We start from the raw sequence: 21,120 nt of genomic DNA, 5'->3' as shown, positions 1-21,120 counted from the left end.
GTTGTAGCCCAACAGTTGAAGCACAAACTGAGTTCTTATCTGTAGTTTGTCCACATTCTAGAAACAGAGGAATAATCGATTCAGTTCATTCCACAGGGGTATGGAAATCGGTCATGAACTCATATGTGTTTCAAGTGCTGATCTAATTGTTTCATTTTTTTTCAGCCTTAAGTGTGAAAATGCCAGTTTAGTTTATTCGTGCCTTGTCAGAACATCGAGGGTTCAAACCCTAGTTCTGGATTAATTATAAAATCTCCATTGCATTATTCAGGAGTGCTGCATTGCCAACAGTGTGATCCTTCAGATGAATTGTTTAACCAAAACCCTGTCTGCCACAGATAAGATGCAAATGAAAGACATGTGGCATGATCTGAAGAAGAATGGGATTTCTCCTAGTGTCCTAGCCAATATTTTACCTGCGACGAGCACCCCCGGCCAAATTAACTGGCTGCTTACTTTCAATTATTCAAGTCTATCTTGATTTTTAAAAAAATCTTGCTTCTCATTTCTCTCTTCAAGGCACGGACTTTTTCTGGGAAATGGCTCCATGGTCACAGGCTGTCCTTCAAACCCTCATCCGAAGAACGGAATTTACAAAGCACCTTTCACACCCACTGGATGCATATTTATAGCCAATGAAGTACTTTAAAATGTAGGCACTGTTGCAATGTAGAAAATGCAGCAGTCAAATTGTGCAGTTGAGTAAACACCCACAAAAACAATGTGATAATTACCGATAATCTGTTTTTGTAATGTTAATTCAGGGATAAATATTGGCCAACGTATAACTCCTCTGCTTTTCTCTCAAATAGTGCCATGGCATCTTTTAAATCCAACCACATAGGCAGATGACACCTCACTTAACATCTCATCTGAAAAGTACCCCTAACCATACAGCACTCCTTCAGTACTGTGAGGTAGCAAAAGCCTTGATTTCTGTGCTCAAGCCATGGAGCGGGACCTGAATCTAGAACCTTGTGACTTAAACTCAGCCACAGCTCACACCCAAGCATAAACCTAGACAATCAGTGCTGGTAAGCTGTGTATATTTCAAGGACTGTGGTAGCTGTTCAACCCTGGCAATTGAACAGGACACAGAAAAATCAGAGCTGTGAGCATTTACAGTGAAAGATTACACAGGTTCCACGGGCATGCTAACATGCAATATGGCACCAAAGACAAGTTTACTTTTTTCTGTTAGGTTGTTGTCATATTATACTGATTAGGCAGTTGAGTTTATAATTCTTAAATTAAACTAGTTGCCTCTGCCTTTTGTTATCACCTGGAGTGCAAACGTACAAACATACGAACAAGGAGCAGGCGTTTAGCACCTCAAGCCTAATCCGCCATCCGGCTGATCTAATAGTAACCTCAAATCCAAATTCCGCCTACCCCCAATGGCTTATCGCCTCTTTGCTGACCAAGAATCTACTCGACCTCTATACAATGGCAATGCATTGCCTGAAAGATATTAGAAACAGAATGTAACTTGGTTAGGACATTGATTAGCACTGCTGCCTCACAGTGCCAGGGACCCAGATTCAATTCCGGCCTCAATTGACTGTCTGTGTGGAGTTAGCATGTTCTCCCCGTGTCTCCGTGGGTTTCCTCTGGGTGCTCCATTCCCCTCCCACATTCCAAAGATGTACAAGTTAGGTGGATTGGCCATGCTATATGTGTAGGTTTGGTGGATTAGCTATGGTAACTGCACAGGGTTAAGAGGATGGGGGGGGGGGGGGGGGGGGGGGGTGGTGGTGGAGGGGGGGCATTCTGCACTGTAGGGATTTTCTGGTTCTAATAATGATTTTCAAGAAGGAACTGGATTTATTCTTGAAGAGGAAAAACTTGCAGGGCTATGGGAAATGAACAGGAGAAGGAAGTAGTACAAATTCAAAGAGCTCATGAAATCACAATAGCCAAAATGTATTTTTTCCACCTGTTATGATTCTGTGATGAAAACAAAAGGAAAGAGAACTCTATATGCTTGGTCCCAGTGATACAAGTTATTTGGAATCTATCCACAGTCTTCATATTCTGGTAATAATTTTCGTGCTGGTTCCAGGGACAGACTTTCATTTAGGGTTGCTAATATTGTACTGTTAGTGAGCTGTTCCTGACATCCCATCAAATGAATAAAAAAAACACAAAAGGAGTGAAATCAAGTCAGTGAGAGAGATCAAAACAGGGAGAGAGGGAAAGTGAAAATTAAAATGAGTACAATGTTTATTTGTTTATTAGGGTCGTAGGATAGGCTTACATTAGCATTGCAATAAATACTGCAGAAATCCCCTGGTCGCCATATTCCCGCACCTGTTCGGGTACACTGAGGAAGAACTTAGCACAGCCAATGCATCTAACCAGCACGTCTTTTGGACTGTGGGAGGAAACCAAAGCACCTGGAGGAAACCCATGCAGACACAATGAGAACGTGCAGACTCCACACAGACAGTGACCCAAGCCAGGGATCAAACCTAGGTCCCTGGCGCTGTGAGGTAACAGTGCTAACCACAGTACCACCATGGTTTCAATGAGTTCAGAGTACTGTTCTGCATCCCCTTGGTTGAGTTACTGAGTGAGAAAGAGTGTGAGTGAATGAGAGAGTACAAGTGGATCAATAAATATGACAGTGAGTGAAAAGAGTGATAACGTTTGAGAAAGGAAGTGAACAGGAGAGTAAAGGATGAGTTGCTGAGAGAAGGAATAAGTATCAATAAGAGTGAGCATGATTGAGTAACTAGGAATGTGTGACTGAGTGAATGACTAAGTAACAGACTGAGCGAGGGAATGAGAATGAAGAAAGAGTAAGTGTATATGAGAGTAAAGGAGTGAGTGTGAAGGTGAGTTACTGAGTAACTGAATATGAAAGTGATTGAGTGCTGATGTAATTTGCTGAGTTGGTGAATAAGAGTGTGAATGAGTATGAATTTGAGAGAGTGAATGTATGAGTGACTCTGAGAATAGGGCCCAGTTTTATCTTATTCAAAACCCATTCACTTATGCAGAGCTAAAAACATCTCACATATGACAGTGAGTGAGTGCATAGGAATGAGTGCGAACCACTGAGTTAGTGAAAAGAGTCCAAATTAAGGGGATTTGCAGCAGCCTGCAGCAAGACTCATGGGGCAGCGTGGTGGCACAGTGGTTAGCACTGCTGTCTCACAGCGCCAGGGACTCGCTTCAATTACCTTGGGTGACTGTCCGTGTGGAGTTTGTACATTCTCCCCGTGTCTGCGTGGGTTTCCTCCGGGTGCTCCGGTTTCCTCCCACACTCCAAAGATGTGCGGAATAGGTTGATTGGCCATGCAAAATTGCCCCTTAGTGTGGGGGGACTAGCAGGGTAAATATGTACGTTTATAGGGATAGGGTCTGGGTGGGATTGTGGTCAGTGCAGACTTGATGAACCAAATGGCCTCCTTCTGCACTGTAGCGATTCTATGATTCTTAAGTTCTAATCTCTGCACTCGCCTTCTCACATGCTCATGGTCAAAGCTAAGACACGAGAAGATGAAATTCAGTTTTTAACAAATTGTAAAAATACCACTCCACTGTTCAGATGTTGTACAAGGGCTGGATTTTATGCTCTTCCACTGGCCAGTGTGAAAGCAGCTGCACAATCTAGTGGGTGACCTGCCAACTGCCTACCCACCCACCCCTGCTCCCACTGCAATGCTAGCAGCAGCGGGGGTCACAATGGGCAGTCCACCCACCAGTGAGCCAATTGGATCCTCAGTTAAGGGCTCATCCTGCTACTTATGGGATTTAACCAGCAGCGAGAGGTGCCTATGCCAGGTTTCCTTGCTTGGGTTGGTGGCGGGCAGGGGATTACCTTGCCTTAAGTGACCATTTTAGCCAGAGGAGGTCCCTAGCCAAGGCATCACCACCCCAACCCAAGGCTCCCCTTCCTCCATGGCCTTTCAAAGCACCCTAATCCCCCCAACCATCCCACCCCCCTTCATCCCCATAGTATAAATCTTATCCGATTTTTCTTGTTTTCAGCTCTGACGAAGGGTCATCCTGACTCAAAACCTTTGCTATATTCTCTCTCCACAGACGCGGTCAAACCTGCCGAGAGTCTCCAGCATTTTCTGTTTTTGCTTCAGATCTTTGCCTGGGCCTGCCAACATGGCTCCATGGCCCCAGCAAGACAGCCCCCCTCCATCCCCCAAAGCCCAAATCCAAATAATTACCAAGATTTAACCCAGAACCCCTCCTGACTGCAGTAGTTGCAATGGCCTCTGCTCCATGGGCACTGCTGGCTGATTGACTGGCAGCTCTCTGAGGCACGATTCCCTCTCCCCGAGGGGCAGAAATCCCACTAAAGTGGTCACTTAAGGCAAGGTAACCCCCTGCCCGCCACCAACCCAAGCAAGGAAACCTGGCAGAGGCACCTCTCGCTGCTGGTTAAATCCCATAAGTAGCAGGATGAGCCCTTAACTGAGGATCCAATTGGCTCACTGGTGGCTGGACTGCCCATTGTGACCCCCGCTGCTGCTAGCATTGCAGTGGGAGCAGGGGTGGGTGGGAAGGCAGCTGGCAGGTCACCCACTAGATTGTGCAGCTGCTTTCACACTGGCCAGTGGAAGAGCATAAAATCCAATTGGCTGTTAAACCGTGGTGGGGCAGTCATTCTACTGCTATAAGGGCTCCCCATCCCAACCTTTTAGCTGGCCGGGGGGGGGGGGGGAGAGAAAGAGTCCACAGTACCCCATATAATCCAGCTCCAAGACCTTACAGCAGCCAAAACATTAAATGATAGTTAATGGCACAGTGGTTAGCATTGCTGCCTCACAGCAACAGAGACTGGGGTTCAATTCCAACCTTGGGTAACTGCATGGGTTTCCTCTGGTTGCTCCGCTTCCTTCCACACTCCAAAGATGTGTGCGTTAGGCCATGTTAAATGGCCCCTTAGGGTCTGGGGGACTAGTAAATATGTGGGGTTACGGGGATAGGGCGTGGATGGGATTGTTAGCCTCCTCCAGCACTGTAGGGATTCTACGATTCTATAATTCTAAATTCGTACACAGCTCATATACTGAAATAATATCAACGTTTCCAGACTTGTATAATTACTTGCTGTAATTTACTCCAGTTATCTAATTGGATAGCTTCAAGAGTCAAACGGTCCTGTCCTGTGCCGTATCATTTTATGATTCTATCATTTTTTTAATCAACTGTTTTCATATTATCAAATGCCAACATGTCTTGTTACGATCACGTGTGCAGATTTAGCACCAGATTAATTATTATTTAGACTCATTTTATAGAAAACCGTAGGCACCCCAAACTGAATCTTTACATGTTGTTCTCTCAAACCTGTTAAACAGCCTGAACATGTTCTTACCAACATCAACACGCAAACCTTTCCCAGTGGGGGTTGGGGGGGGGGGGGGAACAGTCATTGAATAATTGTCAGCAACAGGAACCTTAGCTTTTTTTTCTTTCTGTAGCCACTATAGTACCCCAATTGCTGTCTTAAATGAGATCAGCAAGGTCAGCAGAAACTGAATAGCATTATGATGTGTTAATGCAGCTCATTGTACCAAATGGCCCAGCTCCCTCCCGATTCAACTTCATGGTAACTTCAGGAATATGATTATCAGCAGTAAGTCAAGGAGACTTCGAATACTACTACTTTCCTGAGCAAATCTCACAGCTTGCATGTATACTCTGTTATAACGCCTTATAATTGTTGGAAACCTCAGGTGGCACCAGTAAAGGTAGTAAGTATGATAGCAGGACTACAAATTGATTCTTCCAATTCCTGTTCCTTACCTATTGATCCCAGCTGGAAAGTGAGCAAGTATGTCAGCTGCCTGGGAGCAGGATCAGGCTTGATCATGATGCCCCCAATGACTGAACAACTTGCCAGCACTGACGGGGCGGAATTTTCCCAAAGAATGACCAAGTGTCATAACAGCAAGAAAACCAGAGCAACAAGGACCAGACTGCAATTCTCCCACATTTAGTCATTTTTTGGGAGAGTGATGAGTTGCATGCTGGTTCTGGGAGGGGACGGGACCTAAACATGCCAGTGAGCTCAGCTGCAAACTATTCTGAAAGGGCACCCCGATCTCATAATGCACTGGAAGACCCTCTCTCTCCCCCATGGACCGCCCACCATCTCATCAGCGGCATGTTTCCCACCCACTCCCTGATATGGATTGCTGGCGTTGGGGTCCTCCCAATGAGTCCCCTTCATGACTCCCAACATTTCCCCCCTTCATGCACCCCCTGTATAGCGCCCCCCCCCCATCATAATCCCACCTGCATAGCTCTCTCTCAGGCCCCACTCTCTTGGCACTGCCCCTGGCACTCACACCTTTTCTGGGCGAGATCTGGTTTGTGCCAGTAAACCATTGTAAGCCATTTGGTGCTGAGCACAAAATCCATTTTTAGGTCCGCACACAATTTTCCGGGATTGGCGTGATCTGTGCCAGGCATAACGAGGCCAGAAAATCATTCCCACTATTTCAACTTGAATGAAATGCTGAGGAGTAACCAATACCCAGTGGCACCCTGGTGCACGAGCTGTCACCCACAAGAGAAAGGAGGAAGACATAGTATTAAACAACAATTCTTGGAAACCAAGTATGTATTTTGTTTGTACATGATGCTTCTGCAAATATTTAAAATGGGTAACTGTTTGCTTAAGGTACTTGGCTGGATACAGAGAACTGCAATGGTAAATTTGACTTGTCTCAAAATATGTGTGATAATTACACCTATAAGGGCTGCACGGCAGCACAGTGGTTAGCACTGTTGTCTCACAGCACCAGGAACCCGGATTCGCTTCCGGCCTCAGGTGACTGTGTGGAGTTTGCACACTCTCCCCGTGTCTGCGTGGGTTTCCTCCGGGTGCTTTGATTTCCTCCCGCACTCCAAAGATGTGTTGGTTGGGTGGCTCAGCTATGCTAAGTTGCCCCTTAGTGCAAGGGAGACAAGTAGGGTAAATATAGGGGTTACAGGGGTAGGGTCTGGGTGGGATTGTTGTCAGTGCAGGCTTGATGGGCTGAATGGCCTCATTTTGCACTGTAGGGATTCTCTGATGACTCTATGATAACAATAAACACACAAGGTGATTATTTTTTTGCCTTGAGCTTAGATGATTTTAGGAAATAATAAGTTGTTTTATCGCATAGCATAGAGAACTCTGAATATCGGGAAATCCCAAATCAGTAAATACAAATGGGTAGACACAAAGTGAGAAATTGTCAATGCAGGAAATAAAATCCAGACTGTTAAATCTCTCCATGAAACCTCTCTGTTCTATTTTAAATGTTCTCCAGCTTGTGGTATTACTTACTATTCCCATTTCCCATCTAATCCCAGCTGATCAAACTTAGTGCTTTCCCCTTTGTAATGCAAAATTGAACTAAAATTATACATTTGCAAACAAATTAAAATAATTGCTATATTTAAATCGCACTCGTTCATGTTATATATATATATATGAAAATTAATATATGGTAAATAAGTATAGATGGTGTATTAAAATCTGTATCGCTTGTAGAAGATTGAGCATTTCTCTTCGACACACTTTATAATTCTTTGAAAACAGTTGTAATGCACCATGTGCGATAGACACGTTTAATGGACCATAATTACCACACGGTAAGAGAGTGGCTCTTCGCGGGAAGAAGTTTAGTGCAAATTCACTTTTTCTATGCACCTGACCTTGGAAACAACATTGTAAACAAGTTCAGTTTGACCACTATTGTGGAGTTCTTGTTTTTTTTTCCTCTGTCAGATCAGTTCATGCCCAGGCTGGGATTCGAGGCTGACTCTTATTTATGGCGTTCCAGCTGCTGACAACCTCTCAAGGACGGTGGAGGCAGCCAACCCGTCCGGCCTGATCTCTCTAACATTACTTCTTATACCGAAAGGTCACTGCGTACAAGACAGTTGGAACCTCTCATGTCTGACACAGCTGACCGCCACCAAATATAGACTCCAGCAGCTTCAGATATCGACCATTTGCTCCAATGATTTATAAATATAATTTTTATTATTGAGATTAAATGGAAGGGTTACTTGCATATTCGAATCCAATTTGTAAACAGAATTTAATCGGTCCGTTAGCTAAACTGGGCGCCCGCGGTGGGAGGGAACCAGGTTCATTTTAACTACAAGATTCGGTGATTCAAGCACATTTCACCATTCTCTCTATATCGCTGCGAGTGCACACAATTTTCAATTGCAGGACCGGGCAATCATGAATGTTTCATTAAAGGCGAACTAGGAAGAATATTTCAAAAACCAACATAAGCTGAAGATCACACCAACAGTCTAATCGTGTTGGAATAGTGCTAGAAATCATAGTTTCGAGTCACTGTACCATCCCAAACTACACCCGGCCCCCCAAACATTTCTATTAAGCAAGGAGCAGCCCTCTGTTAAAATGTGCTTTAAGTGATTGCAACAGGTCATTTACAATGTCAGTTTCATGTGCCCTCACCTACCCGCCCCCCCCCCCCCCCATATACTTGGGGAACATTGTGAGATACGGGGTACAATTTGCAGGCAATGTGTGGCCAGCCCACACTGAGCTCATTGCAGTTCCAATGTTGTTAACTATATTAAATGGTCATTCCTTTTTCTCTCTCTCTCTCATGTCCCCGCTGGATCACTGCTTGGAATGCGCCAGTAACCTTACGGCACAGCTTCCGATTTGGTGATGTTTTGAAAGCACGCCCTAATTTCTCAGAAAAACAGACAGGCGGTAGGCTATATACAATACAGTGCGTGCACCCAGGGCCCCCCGCGTGAAACACACACACACAAAATACAACCACAATAACTTTCCTTCCAACAAAATTGAACAGATGGACAAAACGAAACTGTTTTAAGAATTTTGGTATTGCAAGATATATATCTATATATTTTTTTAATTCCTGAAATGAATCTTGCCTGTCCGTCCACCAATTATTGTATTTCAGCTACAGATACTTAACGAAATGTTGTCAGGATCTTAGCATTTATTGACTGACAGCTGCCTTCTTGCATAGTAAGCACTGAGTGATGTTTGTTATGAGCCTGCACCCCAGCGGGTCTGAACCGTAGCAGCATTAATTCATGACAGCAGTTCATTACTTACATAGCGCTTTAATTTCTTTTCTGGAGGTGATTTGATGAGCCACCCGGTATAAACGATGTCTTCTGCACTCATGGCTGTAAAGGGGGGGGGGGGGGGGGGTTGGGAAACAGGAGGAGTCCCTTCTCCTGTGGATTGTATTCTGTACTATTTTCCCCTCCTGTTGCTATTGTTGCCACTCAGCTCCTCCATATAGAATGCGGAGTAAAATCCATCACAGTGGCTCTCATCTGTGCTAAATGGCACAAGTTCCTTGTATTGGAGGCGGAAGCGCTGTGAGCGACCGCAGACACCAGTTCTCCCACCCATTGCACAGATCCATCCAATAATAGTCACACCATGGCCATGACGTCTCGTAAACAACAAACACACACTCACGCATATAGTATCGTCTCCCCTTTAGAAAATGCAGAAAGAAAAACTGAAAGCGCTTTCAAATGAGCCTCAAGGCACAATTATGGAGTAAAGTGGAGCAGAATGGTTTTTTTTAAGGCTTTGAATAGTATTGTTTTGGAGAAACACGCCCAATTGGGAAAAAAAAACACGTTTCACTTGGTGTAACCTCAGCCCTGTAATTCCTGTATTTTTGGGTGCTGACAGGTTGCTTGTTTTCACACGGTCCAATCCCTGGTGAGATGATTTTGGGTTTTAAAATAAAATGGAAACTAACAGGACAAGCAATCTGGTAAACAGATTAATTTTTAAAGTGGAATGCAGTCCACTGAACGCTTGTTAATCAGCAGGGGCTTTGTCCATAAACAGAGGCGACGTTAAAAGTGACATTGCGGTGATCTGAAATTGTTTTTGTTCTTCCCGACTTCTTATTTCTACTTTCGAGTTATTTTCTCTTGTTGATCTTCTTGGTGCTTTCTGTAAATACGTGAGCTAGAGTTCCAAAAGCGTTATTAGGATGTTTAACGTGAGGGTGATTAGAGGTTGTAAACTCATTGGGATGGTTTACTTAGTTACAGACGATACACAAATGCAAGTTGTCATTGCTTATACTGTGTTTCATTCCCAAGCACCGCACACTTTGTTAACACAGTATTCAATCTTTATATATGTATATATATATATTTATATTATATTTACAATGCTATAAATAAATGTCTCATGCTTATGATTATTATATGATTAATCCCCCCCTCAATCCAAGTCTTAATTTGTTTCATTTGAAAGAATCGGTCATAAACTTGAACACCCTTGTAATGTTTTGATGAAAATATTTGTCATAGAACCACTGTGCAATCAGGCTGCCCACAGTTAGCACTGCTACCTCATAGCACCAGGGACCCGGGTTCAATTTTGGCCTCGGGTCTCTGTCTGTGTGGAGTTTACACGTTCTCCGTATCTGTGTGGGTTTCCTCCAGGCGCTCCGGTTTCCTCCCACTGTCCAAAGATGTGTGGGTTAGGTTGATTGGCCATGCTAAACTGACCCTTGTGTCAGGGGATTAGCAGGGTAAATATGTGGGGTTACGGGAATAGAGCCTGGGTGGGATTGTGGTCGGTACATACTCGATGGGCTGAATAGCCTTTTCCTGCACTGTAGTGAATCTATGATTCTATGAAATACATCACTTGATCGGCAACCGTTCTCTGACCCACAACCTCCCTGTCATCATCCATCGCATTCTTTCTAATCTCCCTCAGTTTCAATCAATAGTCCAATGGTCATTGTTCCTCTACAGGTTACTGTTATTCTTCCTAAATTGCAATGCATGGACCCTACTGTCTGCATCCTCACTATGTCAAAATCAAACCTCATTGCAGTCTCCAGCTCAAACTCATTCTTCCCCAGGAGCTCCTACCCACCACAGTTTCTCTACACCTTTCAGCAGTTTCTAATCCAATCCCTTTTCTACACCTTTCGTTCCAGGGCTGCCCTTTATCTCAATTTCAATAATGCCAATAACACCATGTAACTGGGATGGTGTTTTTTGTTTCTACAAGAATGAATATTGAAGATTTCTTCTGGTCACCATGTTGTGGAAATTCAGCTGAGCAGTACCCATTTTGAGATGCCAAATAGCTTCTTAGGTTTCCAAATAATAGGAGTAGGATGTGCTCGCTCATACATAGAGTCATAGAATCCCTACAGTGTAGGAGGCCATTTGCCCATTGAGCCTGCACTGACCACAATCCCACCCAGGCCCTGTTCCCGTAATCTCACATATTTACCCTGCTAATCCCCCTGACACTAAGGGGCAATTTAGCATGGCCAATCCACCTAACCTCCACATCTTAGGACTGTGGGAGGGAATTGCAGCATACAAAGTAAATTCACGCAGACATGGGGAGAATGTGCAAACTCCATACAGACAGTGACCCGAGGCCGGAATTGAACCCGGGTCCCTGTCGCTGTGAGGCAGCAGTGCTAACCTCTGTGCCACTTATACTAAGTGATGTGCTCCAGCTGGCACATTGGTAAGGGCTCTGGGTGCACCGGAGAAAATACAACAGAACTTAAAAGGAATTTAAAGGAACCAGGAGATTTTCCCACCCATTTTTTGGGCAAACGTAGCTGGTTGAATTGTCAGCACTCTGTGCATCACAGACTCCGCCAGAGATTCACATCGGTAGCGGGGGGAGGGGACCTAATTCCGTAGGGAGATCGGCACATGCGCACTGGTCTCCTGATCGCCAGTCTCCTGATGGCTTCCTTAACCCCCTCTCCAATCGCTGGCCCCAACTCTCCCCTCCCCCCGATCGTCAGCCCTGACCCCCTCCCCCTGTGGCCAGCCCGAGCCCTCCTCCATGCCCTGCTGGGCAGCCCCAATTGCCCCCCCTTCCCATGGCCAGCTCCGGCTCCCGTGGCCAGCCCCAATCGCCCCCTCCCTCCCCCACTGATCAATGTGCCGAGTGCCCCAGAAAGCCCCACACCTCAAGCCCCATCCCCTTGGCACTGCATGGTGCCTGGTGGGCAGTGCCAGGGTGCCAAGCTGGCACTGCCAGACTGGCATTGCCCAAGGGGTACCCCCTGCCCTCAACTCCTTAAGCTTCACTATTCAGGCATAGGGATTGTACACTGAGCCCCCTGCATACGGAGAGGTGGGGACATCCAAACTTCTAGGCCCATATGTTACCAACTTCAAAAACAGATCAGGAAGATACTTGTAATTTCCAGCAAACTGTTCGCATATTATGCTGGAATGCATTTATGATTTCTCCAAAAGTAGCAAAGATAGGAAATCTAATTTGACTTACAGAGACCTTGTGGTTCAATAGGTAGCATCCCTACCGCATCCAGACATTCATAAGAAAACACGTAGGAATCGGGAGCAGGAGTAGACCAATTAGCTCCACAAGCCGACTACACCATTCAATAAGATCATGGTTGATCTGATTGTAATCTCAACTCCATATTCTTACCTACCTCCGATAACCTTTCACCCCCTTGCTTATCAAGAATCTCTCTGGCTCTGACTTAAAAATATTCAAAGACTCTGCTTCCACCACTTTTGGAGAAACAGGGTTCCAAAGACTCATGACACTCTTGAGAGAAATTTTTTAAAAATCTCTGTCCAAAATGGGCAGCCCCTTATTTTTAAACTCTAGTTCTAGATTCTCACACAGGAGGAAACATCCTCTCCACATCCATTCTGTCAAAGACCCCTCAGAATTTTATATGTTTCAATCAAATTGCCTCTCAGTCTTCGAAACTTCAATAGGTACAAGTCTAGCCTGTCCAATCTTTCCTCATAAGATAACTTTCCCATTCCAGGTATTAGTCCAGTAAACCTTGTCTGAACTGTTTTCAATGCACTTACATCCTTAAATAAGGAGATTAATACTGTACAAAGTTCTCCAGATGTGGTATCAGCAGTGCCCTCTGTAACTGATAAATAACCTCGCTACTTTTGCATTCAACTATCTTGCAATAAACAATAAAACTCCATTGCTTTCCTAAATATTGCTGCACTTGCATACTAACCTTTTGCAATTCATGCACTATGATCCTCAGATCCCTCTGCATCTCGGAACTCTGCAATCTCACCAGGTTGTGGATTCAATTCCCACTTCAGGACTTGAGCACAAAAATCAAGACTGTCCTTCAGCATGGTAACAAACGAGTGCTGCACTGTTGGAAGTGCTGCTTTCAGATGAAATATTAAACTAAGGCCCTGTCTGCCTCGTCAGGTAGATATAAAAGATTCCATGGTACTGTTTCCAAGTAGAATAGAGGAGTTAGCCTTAGTCAATGTTAATTCCTCATCACAATACAGGTTATCTGCTAATTATCATATTGCTGTTTTCTGTGCTGAAGTTGACTTCTATGTTTACTACATTACAAGAATTGACGACATTTCAAAAAATACTTCAATACTTCAATGTTGATGAAGGTAGGGCAGTTGATGTCATATACATGGATTTTAGTAAGGCGTTTGATAAGGCCCCCATGGTCGGCTTATGATGAAAGTAAGGAGGTGTGGGATAGAGGGAAAGTTGACCGATTGGATAGGTAACTGGTATCTGATCGAAGACAGAGGGTGGTGGTGGATGGAAAATTTTCGGACTGGAGGCAGGTTGCTAGTGGAGTGCCACAGGGATCAGTGCTTGGTCCTCTGCTCTTTGTGATTTTTATTAATGACTTAGAGGAGGGGGCTGAAGGGTGGATCAGTAAATTTGCTGATGACACCAAGATTGGTGGAGTAGTGGGTGAGGTGGTGGGGTGTTGTAGGCTGCAAAGAGACATAGATAGGATGCAAAGCTGGGCTGAAAAATGGCAAATGGAGTTTAACCCTGATAAATATGAGGTGATTCATTTTGGTAGGACTAATTTAAACGTGGATTACAGGGTCAAAGGAAGGGTTCTGAAGACTGTGGAGGAACAGAGAGATCTTGGGGTCCATATCCACAGATCTCTAAAGGTTGCCACTCAAGTGGATAGAGCTGTGAAGAAGGCCTATAGTGTGTTAGCTTTTATTAACAGGGGGTTGGAGTTTAAGAGCCGTGGGGTTATGCTGCAACTGTACAGGACCTTGGTGAGACCACATTTGGAATATTGTGTGCAGTTCTGGTCACCTCACTATAAGAAGGATGTGGAAGCGCTGGAAAGAGTGCAGAGGAGATTTACCAGGATGCTGCCTGGTTTGGAGGGTAGGTCTTATGAGGAAAGGTTGAGGGAGCTAGGGCTGTTCTCTCTGGAGCGGAGGAGGTTGAGGGGAGACTTAATAGAGGTTTATAAAATGATGAAGGGGATAGATAGAGTGAACGTTCAAAGACTATTTCCTCAGGTGGATGGAGCTATTACAAGGGGGCATAACTATAGGGTTCGTGGTGGGAGATATAGGGAGGATATCAGAGGTAGGTTCTTTACGCAGAGAGTGGTTGGGGTGTGGAATGGACTGCCTGCAGTGATAGTGGAGTCAGACACTTTAGGAACATTTAAGCGGTTATTGGATAGGCACATGGAGCACACCAGGATGGTAGGGAGTGGGATAGCTTGGTCTTGGTTTTAGATAAAGCTCGGCACAACATCATGGGCTGAAGAGCCTGTTCTGTGCTGTACTGTTCTATGTTCTGATGTCCCTATAGTCATGAAATGTGTGATATAAATAGAAGTATTTTCTTCTTTTGAATCATTTATGGGGTGCATTACAACCTACTGTCTATGCCTACTGTTCAGACACATCGACCGGAATTTTATCACCCCGCCCGCCATGGGAATCAGAGAGGGTGAGGGGCAGACTGTGGGAAAGTCTGTTGACCTCGGGTGGGATTTTATGGTTTTGGGATGAGCGAGGCTGTAAAAGCCCACCTATCTACTTTCCAGCAAGCTCACCAAGGGTAAATGAGTGGAATGTTAGTTTTACTCTCCTTTGCCTAAGGGCATTGAGCTTGCTTACAATTTCTCCATCATAGGAATGATTGAGCTCAAGTAATTCCACAAAGAGTAGGGAACAGGATCTACCTGACCAGTATGGCTCAGTAACACATCAGATGGTACATTTAATTACGAAGACATCAGTGGGTCTGACATTTGCTTTATACTCAATGGATAGCTTCAAAGGCAAGCTGTGAAGATGTGCGGCAATGACTGCCCTTGATGATGTACTGAATAAAAATACAATGTGGTGTATAGAAAGTCATAAAGAGCAGGAGATCCTGGGCATGATTCTCAGTTTATGTTGAGTTCGGTGATCTCAACCAGGATGACAGCTGCATTGCCACATAGAGTCCCAATGTTACTGAGCTGGAAAGGGGAAAAAGGCAACCATGGTGCCTGTTCCTGAATGCCGTCAGCCACTTGTGGCAAAAGGAAGTTGGAGGAAGGCAGGATCAGGATTGGTTATACTGTCCTCCACAAATAGCTGACCAACGCTCACTTTTGAGACTTGCATGTGAAAAATGACCCTGTGGAAGTGTTAGGGGAGGTTGACCGATGCTAATAAAACTAACCCCTAGCATGAATCAATGACTTCAGGAGAAAAAAGGCTCCAGTGTGATTCAAGGATGTGACACATAACATGATCTGGGATACCATGTGAACCCCATGGTGCATAATTGACTTGTGATACATTCCACTTGATCTGTTACGTGATATTTACATGCAAGTACATCATTATACATTTCCTAAATACAATTGCAGTATACATACCATGAATAGCAGAGCTCTGAATCCCAAACTAGTATTGATGAGGAACTTGTTAGTGATTCTGAAAACAGTGGAAAGATTTGTTTTATATATTCAGCACTTATTTTACAAGGGAGAATAAAATGTTAGAATGAATTCTCTGGAAAGAGTAACAGAAAGACTCTTTATACCCCTGTGAGAATTATTTGGTTCCGGATTCTTATGGACAAATGTCAATTGTTTCACACTAAGCATTTTAGCCAACCATATATTGAGCCTTTCCCTCATAGTATTATAAATCCTGCAACGTTTAGGTAATTTATTCTTAGCCCACGTATTACATAATTTCGGTTATGGAAATGAAGCTGTGTATTAAATATGAACAAAATAGCTCCTGCTGTTGCTTAGAGTAACTGCAATATATATATATATATATATATATATATATATGCTCACCCACATCATAATGAAACATTATTCTTTATTGCTCACTATAGTTATGAACAGTTTTAATAACACTCTGAATATCAATGGGAAAGACCATAAATAGGCAAATTCTGGCACTTAATATTGGGTTAAGTAAATCCCTGCAGATTTTTATGGCTACGTTTATTACAAAGTTATACTACGACAGTATCCATCAATTTCTGTTGGCTTACAAATCTTTGCAGACACTCTCAGGAATAAGATTGGATGTCTAACTGGTGCATTGCCCTGGCTCTGATATGAACATTGACACTTATTGAGGCTGACTGTGGGATATACTGGATGCAAGTTGGGGCACTGACTGCCCATATATCTTGAGGTATCCTGCCTTACAACCATCGTGATCCATGAGATGAGATCTGAATCTATCATGACTCTGTCATACTCATTGACAGAGCTATAAGGAACTGAATAGTTTTTTTCAATCTCACCCTCCACCCCCCACAAAGCTACCTGTCCGCCTGCACCATCTCCACTCCAACACACAAACACCGGGCTACCACAAAACAAGGAATGCACGTATTTGTTGCCCCTGCACACTTTCTGTTTCCTTACATTCATTTTCTGTTATCCATTGATCTAAAAGCTCATTTTGCTACAGAAATGCCTGTGGCAGACTAGAGATCCAAAATATGACAACTTGAATTATATGGTACTTTTAATGTAGGTACTGCACTTAACAGGGGCATAATCAGACAAGAATTAACACTGTGCCAAAGAAGGAGATATTAGGATATGTGACCAAAGTCCTGGTTAAGGAGATAGGTTTGAAGAAGGGTGGTAAAGGTGGAGAGGCAAATAGGTTTTCAGGACAGAGTTGCAAAGATTAGTGCTTAGAGCTGAAAGAAGCCAATGGTGGTGTGCAGGAATGTAGACAAGAACAAGAGTCCAGAGTTTGAAGAGTGCATAGTTCTCATAATGTTGTAGTGCTTGCATTGATTACTGAGATAGTGTGGGACAAGTGAATGGAGGATTTAGATACCTGGCAGAGAATTTTAAAATGGAGGTGCTCAAGGAGCAGGAGCCAATTTAGATCAGCAAGTGGGGTTGATGAGTAAACAAGACTCAATGCGAATTTGGATATGTACAGGATTATCTTAAATTTGCAGAAACTGGAATAAGGGAGTTGTATATGAGAGTACTGGAGTAGCCAGGTCTTGCAGGTCTTTCCTTGAATCTTGTGACCATTTTTGAACTGGCCTTTCTTAGCATTATAGCCTCTGAATAAATCGTTAATTAGAACAATTGGTATTGTCATCCTGAGATATGTAAAAATTGAAACATATGTGGTCTGCGTATCTCAGTGGCATTCACCACATCATTAATGAAAACAATAAGCTTGAACACTCCAAGACCAGTAGGCAAACATGCCACCTGGTACACTACTGTGCTATATACATGTGAGGCTCATGTTCTGTTAGAAGCTGAGTCCCAGAAATTCTGGTCTACAATTGCATCAATAATCCAATATTAGGGCAAAACTATGGTTCGGCAATCACCAGTTATGAAGTTAATGTCTGTGTTCTTGAATTCAGCTCAAATGTGATAACTCCCTGCACATATGCTCAATAGCTTCACTATTTAGATTCCTTCATGAAGAACAGCCAATTGATCAGGGTTCTGGAGGATTGTTAATATCCTAGAACACATTTCTGAGCAGAAATCGTTTTATTCAGGGATTTGAAAAAAATATACTTCTTTTCAATTTTTAAAATTATTTCAACAATTTGGATTTTTATAATGTTATTAACATTAAAATGTTGGTCACTTGGTAGTACAGGACTACTACTATTGCTGAAAAGAGAGACACAAGAACACAAGAATTAAGAGCAGGTATAGGCTAATCAGCCCCTTGAGCCTGCTCTGCCAGTCGATAAGATAATGGCTGATCTGATTGTGGCCTCAACACTACTTTCCTACCTGCCCCCATGTAACCCTTGACTGACCTGTCATCAGCAAACTTGAAAATCGAGTTGGAGGGGAATTTGGCCATACAGTGGTATACAAAACTTATTTTTCGATTGATAGCAGCAATGGAAAATATCATTTGCTTAGCCACTGCATAGTAGCAGTGTGAAATGGCTTGCTGGCCTGTTGTCCAAATCTTTGAGCTACTTTGCCTTTCCAGGGAAATTTGAGGTAGGCCGGATACTTTTCAGAACGGTGAGTTTGAAAAATGATTTGATCATAATATGGAGATGCCGGCGTTGGACTGGGGTAAACACAGTAAGAAGTTTAACAACACCAGGTTAAAGTCCAACAGGTTTATTTGGTAGCAAAAGCCACACTTCAGTGTGGCTTTTGCTACCAAATAAACCTGTTGGACTTTAACCTGGTGTTGTTAAACTTCTTACTTGATCATAATAGCCATTGTCCCACAGGGTAGCTTTGATCCACTCTATTTCTGCATCAGGCTAAAGGCTGCTACTTTTGGACCTGAAAAGTGCCATGTGTGATGCCAGACACATAGGCCGTAAGTCCCATTGGTTAGCTGATCAAATCAAACAGCATATTTCTTCAATTGTTTGTAATAGGCAGAGTACAGGTCATACCCAACCAGCTAGCACTGGCAAAATTCAAAACGAAAGAGTTACTTCTGGGCAGCATCTTGTTCTTAAATTATATTAGAGGATATCAATCTCTTGTGTGAAGGAATCTCTACCCCAGCCAGAAACTGGTCTTGTTGTAAGGTATTCAGCAAACCAGTGTTCACTATCTGTTCCACAGGTTTACTCTTATATGAAAAAGAAGAAACGCCCATTGTTCAACCTAATTCAATCCTTGCATAACTTGCAGGTGTGGCCACCAGTCCTCCCTAATCTATTCTGTTGAAATAATTGATCCAGATAAATACAATCTAGTCCTTCACTATTTTCCAAACCTTAATCACCTCAAAGTTTGTTTGTTTAAAATAGAGAGAGACTCAGTTTGTTAAGTCTATCCAGATATCCAAGGTATTTTGCTTTTTAAGGCATTTTACGCTTGACATTAATATTGTGACCTTCTTTTGTAATTTTTCTAAAGCTTCAATATCTTTCATTTAATTTGAAACCAAAACATGGCACCGTGTACTAAAGGTGTTCAACCAAGATCTTACATAAAGCCAAGATGGTATGTGTTTTGTTATTCATTCCTGGGATGCAGGCATTGCTGGCTAGGCCAGTATTAATTGCCCATCCCCAATTGCCCTTGAGAAGGTGATGGTGAGCCACCTTCTTGAACCGCTGCAGTCCACGTTTTTGATTTGATTTGATTTATTATTGTTTTATACATATTAGTATAGAGAGAAATGTATTGTTTCTTGTGTGCTATGCAGGCAAAGCATACCGTACATAGAGAAGGAAAGGAGAGGGTGCAGAATGTAATGTTACAGTCATTACTAGGGTGCAGAGAAAGGTCAATTTAATACAAGTTGGTCCATTCAAAAGTCTGATGGCAGCAGGGAAGAAGCTGTTGTTGAGTCGGTTGGTATGTCACCTCAGACTTTTGTATCTTTTTCCTGATGGAAGAAGGTGGAAGAGAGTATGTATGGGGTGTGTGGGGTCCTTAATTATGCTGGCTGCTTTTCCAAAGCAGCATGAAGTGCAGACAGTGTCAATGGATGGGAGGCTGGTTTGTGTAATGGACTGGGCTTCGTTTACAATCCTTAGTAGTTTATTGTGGTCTTGAACAGAGCAGGAGCCATTCCTAGCTGTGATACAACCAGAAAGGATGCTTTCTATGGTGCATCTGAAAAGTTGGTGAGTGTCGTAGTGACCATGCCAAATTTCCCTAGCCTCCTGAGAAAGTAGAGGCATTAGTGGGCTTTCTTAACAATAGCATTGGCTTGAAAGGACCAGGACAGGTTGTTGATGATCTGGACACCTAGAAACTTGAAGCTCTCGACCATTTCCACTTCATCTCCATTGATGTAAACAGAGGCATGTCACCCACTAAACTTCCGTAAGTCAATGACTGTATCCTCCGCTTTGTTGACATTGAGGGAAAGATTATTGTCATTGCACCAGTTTCTCTATATCTTTCCTGTATTCCGTCTCATCATTGTTTGAGATCCGACCTACTACGGTGGTGTCACCAGTAAACTTGAAAATCGAGTTGGAGGGGAATACATGTGGTCTATGTATAATGACAGTGTTGTTGGGAAGGGAATTCCAGGAATTGGACCCAGTGACAGTGAAGCAAAGTCAGGGTGGTGTGAGGCTTGGAGGGGAACTTGCAGGTAGTCCTGTCCCCATGCATCTGCTGCCCTTGCTGTTCTGGTTGGCAGAAGTTGCAGGTTTGGAAGGTTGTACCAAAGAAGCCTTGGTGACCGGCTTCAGTGCATCTTGTAAATAGTACACACTGCTGCCACTGCCTGCGCTGGTGGAGGGAATGAATATTTAAGGTGGTAAATAGGGTGTCAATCAAGCAGACTGCTTTGTCCTGAATGGTTAGACTCTGTTCTGTTGGAGGTAGTCATTCCCAGGCACTTGTGTTACTTGCCATTTCGCAGCCCAAGCCTGAATATTCAGGCTTGGCCTGCTAAATGGATATGGATACCTGTTTTAGTATCTGAGGAGCCACAACAGGTTCTGAACATTGTGCTATCATCAGCAAACATCCTTATTTCTGACTTTATGATGGAAGGAAGGTCACTGAAGTTGTCAACAATGGTTGGGCCTAGGACACTACCTTTTTTTGCAATGATTGATCCTGTGAATATATCCTAGAACCTGATCACATAGTAGCATTGTAGTAATGTTACTAGGCTAGTATTTCAAAGACCTGGATGGGATTCTCCGACTCCTGGCTGTGTGTTTCTCGGTGGCGGGAGGTGATGTGCCATTCACTGGTGGCGGGATTCTCTGGTCTCGCTGCTGTCAATGGAATTTCCCATTGATGTCACCTGATGCTGCCAGTGGGACCAGACAATCCGGAGAATTCCAGCTCTGAACTAATGCTTGGGAGACATGAGTACAAATTCCACCGT

The 21,120-nt window shown here is 43.6% G+C and overlaps 1 protein-coding gene across 5 annotated transcripts in view; it reads right to left on the bottom strand.

Annotated features, from left to right (window-relative positions):
* Window positions 1-9,403, bottom strand: part of gab3 (GRB2 associated binding protein 3) — a 136,712-nt gene extending 127,309 nt beyond the window's left edge. For 3 of the 5 annotated variants that reach the window (XM_078211369.1, XM_078211373.1, XM_078211372.1), the window contains exon 1: window positions 9,095-9,403. Coding sequence is in view for 1 of the 5 variants with exons in the window: in XM_078211371.1 (XP_078067497.1) it covers window positions 9,095-9,166 (72 nt within the window). In the remaining 4 variants the exon portion in view is untranslated. The remainder of the gene's footprint in view (window positions 1-9,094) is intronic. The other 2 variants (XM_078211371.1, XM_078211370.1) reach the window with 2 other exon arrangements.
* Window positions 9,404-21,120: the final 11,717 nt, after the last annotated feature.

This window comes from Mustelus asterias, chromosome 4 (genome assembly GCF_964213995.1).
Source record: "Mustelus asterias chromosome 4, sMusAst1.hap1.1, whole genome shotgun sequence".
Classification (NCBI taxonomy): Eukaryota; Metazoa; Chordata; class Chondrichthyes; order Carcharhiniformes; family Triakidae; genus Mustelus; species Mustelus asterias.
The sequence above is the reverse complement of the archived record's forward strand: the minus strand, read 5'-3'. Positions and strand labels throughout refer to the sequence as shown.